Source organism: Sminthopsis crassicaudata, chromosome 2, assembly GCF_048593235.1.
Source record: "Sminthopsis crassicaudata isolate SCR6 chromosome 2, ASM4859323v1, whole genome shotgun sequence".
In the NCBI taxonomy this organism is placed as follows: domain Eukaryota; kingdom Metazoa; phylum Chordata; class Mammalia; order Dasyuromorphia; family Dasyuridae; genus Sminthopsis; species Sminthopsis crassicaudata.
In genome coordinates, this window is record NC_133618.1 from 273295276 (window position 1) to 273307345 (window position 12070).

Consider the following 12070-nt stretch of genomic DNA (forward strand, 5'->3'; position numbering starts at 1 on the left):
ATGATATATAACTAAGTAACCAATTATGTGGAGGATAAAGGATAAATCAAAATGAACTAGAATGCCTAAAGCAAACTTCATGGAAAGGACAAGATGTAGAAACTAAATTATGTTACATCTCTTATCCTCTCCTAATGGTGAGAAAGAAACAAAATCTCACCTAAACCAAAATTTATATGTATTTCCACATCAAAGTATGAATCTAGTGGGCCCAAGGATCTGTTCTATCTTTATAAAGTTGTTTTCTAAATTCATCAATAAAATCTAGTTAAAAAAAGACTCAAGCAGTATCTTCCAAAAATAAGGATTTTTCAATGCTTGATTTCAAATCACAATGAGATTAAACAATTGAATCAAACTTTTTCATTAATACCCTCTGATGATGATCCAATTAAGACTCCCATGCTCCCCATTTAATCAAGTTGCAAAATGACTGTGAGCTAATTTTACTACATTTTATACAATTCACAACTGTACATGTTTTAAATAACTGTTCAAAAAACTACCTCTTTCTATAACTTATCCATTTTGGATAAATATTACTCATGTAAATCACACTTAAAGAGTATTATTTATGTGTAAGCACCTAACAAATAGTATTTTCTGATCCTCAAAAAAAAAAAAAAGTTTTCTTGATCAATTTTAAAAAGAGGATTTTATGTCCACAACTTAATCTTTAAAAACTATAGTGGCATATAAAATAGCAACAAATTATTAGCAATGTACATTAGTATGATGTTATAAATGGCAAATAAATTACCAATATATATAATTAGAAATAAATATTTTATTAGCAATAACTATATCATGAAAACCACCTAAAAATGTATTCCTCTAATATTGCATATTTTCTTTCTTATTTTCTACAAAATTATGCTGTAATTTGAAATATCTATGGGCCTTGTGGAGTGACTATAAAAGGACAGAGCTTAAAATAAGGGCTTAATTACTATTTATTTTTAAGAGAAAAAAGTACTGGTTCTTTCATATAGCTTTCTTTTTTAAAAATTTAATTATGAAGTTGATATCAACAAATGTGAATATTTCAATATACAAAGAACAAAAGAAAGTTGTATATGAAATTGTCAGCTTGTTAGTTGCTTTTTTAAAAAAAAGATATAGTCAATTTTGCAGAGTAATAAAACTTTCCGGCTTGCCTATGTAGCATTCTGAAGTTATTTCTGTGTATTTTTAAATGTTTCATTGATTTTCTTTTCTTTTTATGCATCTTAATTACTACCAAACTTTATTCCCTACTCCCAAATAGAAAGAATCCCTTTATTTTAATGGCAAACCCGTAGGAAAGTATTCCTATATAATGATGTTGAATGATTAAATGATTAAAAGAGACAGCACACAGTGAATTCTCCAAATTAACAGATAAAATATAGGGAAATATCAGGGTGAAAGTATGAACTTCAGGAATATGTTACAAAGTGATATGAATGTCCTAAAAGTGGAAGATGAGATTTAATCTAGGCAAGTATAATAATTTAAATTATACTTCTAAGATAATAAGATTAAGAGCTATCAGCTGTGGACCCAAAAAGCAGTCATACAATCACCATTTTCTAGAGATTGCACCTGGCTTTCACATATGGATAACTACAAAGATAAGAAAATTATCTGTAAGGATGAAATCTAAGCAGAATATGAATAGCATCTACAAAATCATGGATGGCATGGAAAGGGTGAATCCAGACGTGTTCATCAAATTCCAGAACACTAGAACCAGGGTTATCCTCTTGAACCTTTTAAGAGGTAGGTTTAAGGCAAACAAAAGAGCACTGCCTTATATAATAGGTAATAAGCATTAAAAAACTTACTGATCAAAAAGTTATGCAAAATGGAAAAATAACTATAAACTGCAGTTTAGATAAATTCATGGATGATAAATCCACAATAGTTCATTTAAAGGGAAGTAACTTTGGGGGTGGATGTCATGGACAGCAATTACTATGTTTTCTCACAAAGTGTCCCTTGGTGCTAGCAAAAGAAACAGACCCTTGGGCAGGATGGATCTAATCAAGTATGGTATTTCTTATACTTTTATGTCAGGGAAAAGGGAGCAATCATACTTTGAAGTAGCAGCTGGAGACTTCAAGCAGGGAAGGCAGAACAGGTACAGTTGCTCTCCTGTAAGAGTAACCTTTCTTCCCACCTCTCAGCTTGTGCTCTGTAGCCTACAAGGCAAAAATAAAATCCAGGACCAGTATTTCAGGGGGAAAATACCCTGAAATCAAAATCAATATCACCTTTTCCTCCAATGTTTTTGGAAGAAAATATGACCTTTTCCTGAATTTTTATACATCAAATTATTTCTTAATTATCTCTCTTGTGACAAGTACAGAAGAAATTATGTTTTCAAATTTGGTCACCTTATTTGTTAATTTGCTATTAATAACAAAATCTCTTTATGTTATTTGAAAAGAACTGAACAAGAAAATAAGGCTTGGATAGGTTTTAATATAAGCCAATGTTGGGAATAACCACATCAGTAAGATCAGAGACCACCAAAGTGATAAAATCTTTCTGACTCTAAGCCTGCAGAATTTGGAAGAGATGACCTCCTAAATCAAAATCTTTATTAGTCTTTTCAAATCTGGGAATGAATGAATCACATCAGCACCAATCCTGCTCTAGCTGATAATCTGCAACAGACTGAGAAATCAACACTGTTAAATAAACAGAATTGGGCAGTGGAGAATGGGCAGGAGATACTGGAAGGATGGAATAGAAAAAAAAATAAAAGCTCTTCTGATACTCCTAAGGTCCATCAAGGTATGTTATATGATTTCAAGGACAATGAATCCTACTAATTTGAAATGATTAGGGTTCATCTGAATTTGTGAAAAGTTTGACCTATAATTTTTAAATAAAGTTTAGTTACACCAAATATTTTAAATAATTAGAAGTAGACTAACAAACTGTTATCTAATAAGGGTCCTCAAGGAATCTGCCATAATGAATAGAAATTCTAATTACTATTATTACAATTTTATATTTGTATAGTGGAATTTATATACAAATCATTTTTCTTTGCAAATGGGTACTCCTAAAATAGTATGTTTTGCTTTATCATTTTCTTACCTCGCTGAAACATTCTTATAGGCAATTCTGTTTGTGCTATCAATTTATTTAATAAGCATTTTATCCTAACTAGTATAAAAGCAAACTTCAGTTTAGTACTTCTTCCAAATCATTAAAACCACAAAATAGGAAAATATGAGTTCTTGGAGGCTGAATTAATGAATTTTGTCTGAATTGTAAATCTCCAAACATGAGAAAGCCACACTCAAATTTAATATTAAGAATTCCTAAACAAAATATAAATAATTTTTGTGGATTTTTCACACACCATTTTCCCCCTCTACTAATAAAAATAATAAAATAACGAATAATAATAAATAAATCTAATTTAAATGACAAGAGAGTCCTAGGTAATTCAAATTCCAGTAGATTTCATTATCATAGACATATTATGCTATAATTTAACAAATACCTCTGGAATCTTAGAAATTAAAATAGTTTTATTTTCCTAGGTCAACAAATTGGCAACAATAAATTAAACAAAGAAAAGTCAAATAGAAACAAATAGAGAAGCTCCACCACCTTCTCCCAGGTCTCATTTATTATATATTTATGCTATCACTGAATAGAAGGTAAACACTATCATCTTACTGGGAACTAAGCAGACATGGCCCTACTTTCTAGGAGCATAAGACACAAAATGAATGACTCCCAACAAAGCAGACAATTACATAGGAGAATAAATTAAGGCACGAGCAAAAACTAAGTCCATACTAAGATCTGGTAACATGTTAAATGGAGATGGAATGTAAGAAAGAAGGAAAGTGAGAAAAGTGTCTTAGGAAAGATGGGAAGGTGAAGAAAACAGGGTTTGGAGCTTCAATGCCACCTCCACCTCTTAAGAGGATCTTGATTCTTCTGAGGCTCAGTGCAAGTACAACTTCCATAAAGTTTTTCTTAATCTCTTCAGTGGGGAGAGCCTTTCCCAAAAAAAGATTTCACTTTTGGCTTTGGATTCCCAGAGCATGGGATATAGCAGACACTTAAGTTAACAAATGCTGACAAAGAACAGCATAGTTTAGTCCAAAGATCTTGGTTCAGAATTGAGTTTTGTTACTATTTATGTTAATCTGAGATAAAATCCAGACTCAGACCCTTACTAGATATGTAACTTTGGCCAAGTCATTTGTTTGCCTCAGTTTCTTAAAGGGAAAAGGGGATCAAAATAGCACCTACCTCCTGGGATCATTGTTGAGTATATTTACTTAGTACAATTCAATTCATAATATTCAATAAATACTTGTTTCCACCTTTCCTTTTTTTTTGCTCTAACAATCATCCTATGACTAGGGATTAGACACTACTAGAAAAGAGGTCAAGGTATAAATTGTGGGGAACTAAGAGATTAATTTATTACATTAAAGGACAGAGAAAAGATGAAGAAAAGAATAACAGCTATCTTTCTTTGAACAAAAGCAGAAAGGATGAGATGAGTAGATTTTATGAATCCATTTATTAAGTTTAATTTAGAAAAGAACTGTTGCTGGGCAGGGGGTATGCCACCTACTAGGTCTGCTAGATGAGAAGATTGGCTTTAGGTGAAAGAAGCATTAAAATATAAACTGCAAGTAAACATCATGAAGTAAAAATACTAGAACGGAGAACTACAGGACAGACACAGGAGGTTTCCAAATTGTTTGAGAAAAAAAGGAGTGCTCTGATACACTGAAATGGAAGCCAGAAGTTTACTGAGAAAAAAAGACCATTGAAGCAATGACATACTTTAGAGTCAATAGCAAAGAACTATATTATTCTTACAGGAGAGAATGAAAAAAAGCCAGAAAATGCCTAAGTTATAGATAAATGCCCTTTTCCTAATAAATAGACTGAATTCAGGAAGGTTAACCTTGGGGAAACCTAAAGGTCAGTGAGAGCTAAGGGATAATCTGAGAAGAAATATTGCTGAAAAAAAGGTGCTAAGAACCATCCAGTATTTATACTATCCACAGACACCAGTGGCAAGTCAGTAAAAGTCTGGATTGAAAGTTATTGGCTTGGGTTTTCTCAGGTCTCATCCTGAGTTTGAATTACAGCTCTGTTACTTATGACTTGTAGAATTTTTGGCAAGTCTGAGATATCACTTCTGCTCATCTATAAAATGAAGGAATTGTACTGGATGATCACTAAAGTACCTTTTGGTTCTAGATTTTGAATGAATGACTATTCATACTAAGAATATGATATTTCTGTTCAATGACATATTAATGAAGGAACTGCTTTTATATAAGGTTTTATAGAAAGAGATTGATCTCTTGGGGGGAGCAAGCTGGATTTCAAGCTTAATTCACAAATATAACATGATTCTATCCACAAAAACAATAAACTCATATACCAACCATTAGCTAAAGCAAATAAGCATAAATAGAATGGGTTAGTTAGCCCATCTGAATGTCTCTTAATTTTCCTTTATTCTTTTTATTGAAGCTGCCTTGAGACATTAAGTAATGAATAATCTAGCCATATAAAAGAGTACTCCTAAAGGCCCAAAGTCATGAGTGGAAACTGTCAGAAAAAATATACTTAGGCATAGTAGACAGATGATAAGAAAGCAAAAAGAATTAAGAGTCTAGAGCTGACATCAGAGGATAAGGAACTTATTTTTTTAAAGTGCTTTGTTTTAAGAAAAATGATGTAGAGATCAGTAGATAAGAAAACTTTGTGCTGACTCAGTATATCACAAAAAATATATTTATAAAGGGAATGATCTGCATGCAGAGAGTACAGTAAAGAAACGGCTATTCTGGGGTAACCAGTAGTTATTAAGTGATTCAAACTATACTATGCAAGTTATTAAGTGTGGTATCATCCTCTACCAGAAATGAGGGCAGGGAAAACTAGAAAATCTCAGCCTATGTTAACTAGAAGTCACTATTCAGGAATGCGACTGGCTAGCACTCCTGCAAAGAACTGACAAGACACCTTCTTGTATTATCTCCAAGTCAATTATCTCTGGGACAGCAATATCTCTGAGAAAGAAAGGTTGAAAAACTTTATCTTGCAATACTAAAAATTAGGGAGAGACTTAAAGAATCAACAAGCTTCCTCTCCTCATTCCTCATGAATCAGAGGATGATTAATCTTAACTAATCTTAATTTTAACTAGTTGATGATTCTGATTTTCAAAAAGTTGCACATTACATTAAACATTTTTAATATAGGTTAACAAATGGAAGTTCACAATACTTTAGATAAATCAAAAGTAGCTTCTTGTCAGGAAAAAAGCAAGGAAAAAAGGAATAAAACACCACCATGGTGTTTCAACTATTAAACATAAGACTTATCTATTTACAGGTATCAGGTGCTATGTTTATTGAGAAGAGAATGATACAAATTATGCTGTGAAAGGAAAAGAAACATTGTAAACATAGTCATACAAAAATGCTGTTAATAACCTAACATCAGATGTACTGGTTTATCCCATGGGGATAACAGTTTTTGCCAACTCAATCTTCTCTAACTCAGTTCCCAGCATTGAACTGATTAGTTAAGAGTTAAAAGTAGAATATTCCATGGTTATAATCTTGGGGTCATTAGCATCATTTTCTAACAAAATAAGCTAAGTAACACTGACAGCCAAGCAACCTAGAAGTTTTTTGTTTGTTTGTTTTGCTGAGGCAATTGGGGTTGTGACTTGCCTAGGGTCATACAGCTGGGACATGTTAAGTGTCTGAGGCCACATTTGAACTCCAGTCTTCCTGACTTCAGGGCTGGTGCTTTCTCCACTGTGCCACCTAGCTACCTCGCAACCTAGAAGTTTGGCAAGAGAAATTTTAAGACTTTTGTAGAATTTATGAAACCCCTCCTTCTTTTAACAGAATGGAATGTCAAACAAGGAGATGTTGGGGGGAAAAAAAAGCCAACCTATAATGAGAACAGGTTTTTGACTTACACAATCTTACTTTTCAAGATATGATTTTTTCATACTATCATTACCTAGAGTACCAAGAGCCATTACTACTAATTTCTTTAAGTTAACTAGTATCTTGTAATGATAAGTAAATTTTTGACCATAAAAATATTGATTTATTAAAAAAGAATACAAATAAAAATAAAGTCATTAATTATATAAGCCATTTAGATTAAGAACAGAATAATCAATAAAATTTTTTTTAAATGTCCAATAATGTGTTTTATTACTGTCCATTATGAGATAGTTGCTAGGGGAAAAAAGGTTTTTACAATGAGTGGGGAGAAAGCTATACACTCAAGAGCTAAGATGTATGTTAGAGATAAAGTCAAGAACTACTACTCTGAAAATAAAATAGTAAGACTCAATATGAATGAGACTATTTATAAACTAAACCATACTATGATATAATTTGGAGATGGCATATTTATGAAATAAAGGTATATATGACCATCAGTGAAATTAGAAAAAAATTTAAAAATTAATTAATTCTGTGGGGAAAGAAAGAAAATTTCATCATGAGAAAGTTTTGAAAACCCTATTTCTTTTTGTTTTGTTTTGTTTTTAATTTTTATTAAAGGTTTTATTTTTCAAAACATATATGTAGATAATTCTTCGACATTAACCCTTGCAAAACCAAAGACCCTATTTCTAAAAAATGGAATGCTTCTGTCAGTCAATTCCATGTCATTCTTACCAACTGTATAATAAAATTTCCCAAAATTCAAAATTCCAATCACAGGATCCTATAATATGATATCTAGCCACTAACAATCTAACTTACAAAAGAAGACTGCCAAGCAAACACCTATCTAGAAATTTTACCCTATCCCAAATGAAATCAGATAATTCAACGAATGATTAAGATTCAAAGGAAGGCATAGAAAAATGACAGGCTATAAGATTAGGTATATAAAATAACATATCTTACCTTGCAGTTTCTTCAACACAGCAACTTCCATTTTCAGAACTTGTTTTGGTTGTTGAGCGGATTCCACCTTCAATGCAACATTTTCCCTGGTGAGCAAGTCCAAGGCGTCGTAAATTTCTCCAAAGCCCCCACCCCCTATTTTTCTTAACTGCATAGGGAATAAAATTATAAAAGAAGGGAAAGAGAAAAAAAAAGGAGAAAGAATATTATTGGCAGACCATGTACTTGAAAATCAAATTAAAAATTTTAGATTTTTTCCTTGAATTCTAAAGATTGTACATACAGCTAATTTTATTATGCTTTCATATGATGAAAGAATATAATGTGAAAAATACAATGGCATAAAAGTTAGGTATATTGAAAAAAGAAAATAAAATTCCCATTGATACAACAAAAAAATACACTTTATCCTCTACTGTGTTTTCCTTTAACGAATTGTATGTCTTCAGATGTAGGTACAGCTTATAACCTGGCCTGTAGTTTACATTAGAAATGATCCTGACAGTAGTGTCCAGAAATATAATTTCTCTCAAATCCCACTCAAAAGATAGATATAATTTTGCTAATGTACATTATATATTTTGTACTAAAACTATTCAGAGAAAACTTTGAACATGACAAATTAATCTTTTGTCAAGTTCTTCACAGTTTTTTAATCATTTAACCACTATAACTACATTTCTTATTTCTTCAACTGAAAGAGTCAAAACTTACAGGGGAATTGCAATTGAATTTTCAATGTGCATTAAAGAATTGAACATAAATCTCTAATCGTGGTGAAACACAATAGACTTCATAACACAACAGGTCAATCTTCTGTCACATAACAAACATCATGATCTCCATTTGTCTCTAACCAAAGTTTTAGGAATTGATACCAAGAAGAAAAGAATATCAGAGTTCCAAAGTGAAACAATCACACTTAACAGGCAAGATATCAGTGATGAACCAGCAATAAAAACCAAGGAACAGTCAAACAAAAAGAAAAGCAGGAGATAATGTCACTGAAAAAAGTCAATGAGACCATATATCTAGGAGGAGAAGCATTCATTAGTTACAAAGAAGCCAAAGAAGATGGGGACAAAGAAAAGGCCAATGACGTTAATAGTTAAGAGATCATGAGTAACCTTTGAGAGAAATTTTAATAGTAAGTTTAATAGAGATTGAGAATAGATTTGTGATGGAAAAAACCATCCATAACCAGAGAAAGAACTAAAAAGATTTAATACAGATAGAAACATAATATTTTCAATTTTTTTCTCATGGTTTTTCCTTTTTATGATTATTTTTCTTTTACAACATGACTAATATAAAAATATGTTTAAAATTATTGTACATATATAACCTATATCAAATTGCTTGCTTTCTTGGGGAAGGGAAAGAGGGAAAAAAGTTGCAACTCAAAATATTTTTTAAAAAATTTATTATTTTTTTTTATTATTTTTCTTTTTATTTACAAAACATATGCATGGGTAATTTTTTTCAACATTGACCCTTGCAAAATCTTCTGTTCCAAATTTTCCCCTCCTTCCCCCACCCTCTCCCCTAGAAGGCAGGTAGTCTAATACATGTTAAATATTTTAAATTATATGTTAAATCCAATATATGTATACATATCTGTATAGCTATCTTGCTGCACAAGAAAAATCAGATCTAGAAAGAAAAAACAAACCTGAGAAAACAAAAATGCAAGGAAACAATAACAGAAAGAGTGAAAATGCTATGTTGTAGTCCACACTCAGTTCCCATGGTTCTCTCTCTGGATGTAGATGGCTCTCTTCCTGACTGGACAATTGGAACTTGTTTGAATCATCTCATTGTTGAAGAGAGCCACGTCCATCAGAACTGATCATCATCTCCGGGTTCTGCTCACTTCACTTAGCATCAATTCATGTAAGTCTCTCCAGGACTCTCTGAAATCATTTTGTTGGTCATTTCTTACAGAACAACATAGCATAACATTCATATACCATAATTTATTCAGCCATTCTCCAAATGATGGGCATCCATTCAGTTTCCAATTTCTAGCCACGATGAAAAGAGCTGCCACAAATATTCTTGCACATACAAAGAACAGTCTAGTCAAAGGACATGAAGAGATAATTTTCAGAAAAAAAATAAATCAAAGCTATCAACAGTCGTATAAAAAATAGAGAATTAGACAAATGCAAATAAAGTAATTCTGAAGCATTACTGTCCACCCATTAAATTGGATAAGGTGACATAAAAGAAAAATGACAAATGCTGGAGGGAATATAGGAAAAATAGGATACTAATATAATGTTGGTAGAACTGTGAATTAATTTACCCTTTCTCGGGAACAAATTGGAACTATTCCCACAGTGCTAAAACTGTATAAATCTTTGACCTGACAATGCCAATAGTAGGTCTATTCCCCAAAGAGATTGAAGAAAGAGGAAAAGCACCCATATATACAAAAATATTTATACCAGTTCTTTTTTTGGGGGGTAAGAAACTTTTGAGATGTCATTAATTGGGAATGGCTGAAAAAATTATAACATATATAATTAAAACTGCAAGAGGCAGCAAGAAAGGAATTGTCTGGAGAAAACCTGAGCACCAAAAGATGAAAAGAGTAGAAAAGGAGAAAGATGAAACAGTTTGTAAATGATAGAATTGGGGTTTCAAAGAATACAGTAAAAGGAGATCTGGAGGACAGGACTGGAAAGGCGTAATTCTGAGTTGGATAGAGATAAGAAGATTGGAAGGAGTAGGGGAGTTTTGCTCAGATGTAGAATGGAAAAAATTCAAGAACCATTCAGCAAGACATATAATCTTATTTTGCATTTTAACTATGCTGTTACCCATTTCAGTTTCTTCATATGTAAAATGGAGAAAATATAAGTGCCAGAATGGTATAGTGGGCAGATAATTAGCCTTGGATTCAAGTCCTAAACATAATGGTTGTTTAACCCCATTATCTCTTTTAATCTCTTAATTTTTCCAGTTTCGCTCTAAGCCTAAGTAAGCTACAATGGTTTGTGATCCATATTAGTTAAGGGAGTTTCCTTATCTAGAGGTTTCCTAAGGGATAAGAACTAGACCTATAATTTCACCTATATAAGAATGTTATAGTGAGGAAATTAATTCTTAACACTGAGGTCAATACCTTCTTTGCATTTTACAGTTTCAGAGACTTATCTGCTTAGAGGTCTCAGAAGTTAAGTGATTTATTGAAGATGATGGAGCCAATATGAGTTAGAAGCAAGCTTTACTTTGGCCTCAAGACCAATTCTCTACACAAAGATGAAAACACAGATGTAGTCCTCACCTTCCACCCCAAATAGCACCTTTCTTATAGTTGTTGAAACTGTGGATCAAATAAGAATGTAGGAAAAATACTTTGCAAACACTAAAACACTACACAAACGTTAGCTATTATTAGTCCTTAGGAGGATAAAAAATGCTTTCAGTAGGGCAAATGTAACCCTGAAGAAATATGGCTAAAGATTTCATTTAAAAACCAACACTAGCAAATCATAAAAGTTCTACTTGATTAAGTATGCTATGAACAACAGATTTCTAATACAAAGTCCCTATCTTCATGGAATGCAGTCCATAAGAGAATGAGATACAAAGTTAATTATAATACAGACTATAACATGTCAATGAAGTGCAAAAAAAACAAAACAAAACAAAAAAATGCCATGAGGTACAAGAACAAAGATTATTATCTACAAGGGAAATCAGGAAAAGCTTCAGGGAGAAAGTGACATTTGAGTTGAGAACGCTAACAGAATTAGAAAATGATGTGGCATTTCTCCCTATTTCTTAAGATCTCTCTCTCCCTCCTTCCCTCCCTCTCTCCCTTCCTTTTTCTCTCTTTTTCCTCCCCTGCCCCTCTTCCTCTTTGTGCCTCTTCTGTGTATGTCTGTCTCTTTCTCTTTGTCTCTTTGTCCCTGTCTTTCTCTCTCCTCCCCCCCCCACTGTCTACTCCATCACTAAGGATGAGGTAATCTTCCAAACTGATGTAAAAATAAAATAGCAAAAAAGTTTAAGGAAAACAGAAATACTTTAAAAATTATGGCTGGGAGAATTTTTAATCTAATGAGAAATCATAAATATCAAAAATAGATAATTCCAATTACAAAGTTTTTGCATGAATCAATGAAGCTAAGGAT

At 32.2% G+C, this 12070-nt stretch overlaps 1 protein-coding gene across 3 annotated transcripts in view; it reads right to left on the reverse strand.

Annotated features, from left to right (window-relative positions):
• Window positions 1–12070, reverse strand: part of TTBK2 (tau tubulin kinase 2) — a 249379-nt gene that overhangs the window by 199833 nt on the left and 37476 nt on the right. For all 3 annotated transcript variants that reach the window (XM_074289397.1, XM_074289396.1, XM_074289395.1), the window contains exon 3: window positions 7929–8076. In XM_074289397.1, coding sequence (XP_074145498.1) covers window positions 7929–8076 — 148 coding nt within the window. The remainder of the gene's footprint in view (window positions 1–7928; window positions 8077–12070) is intronic.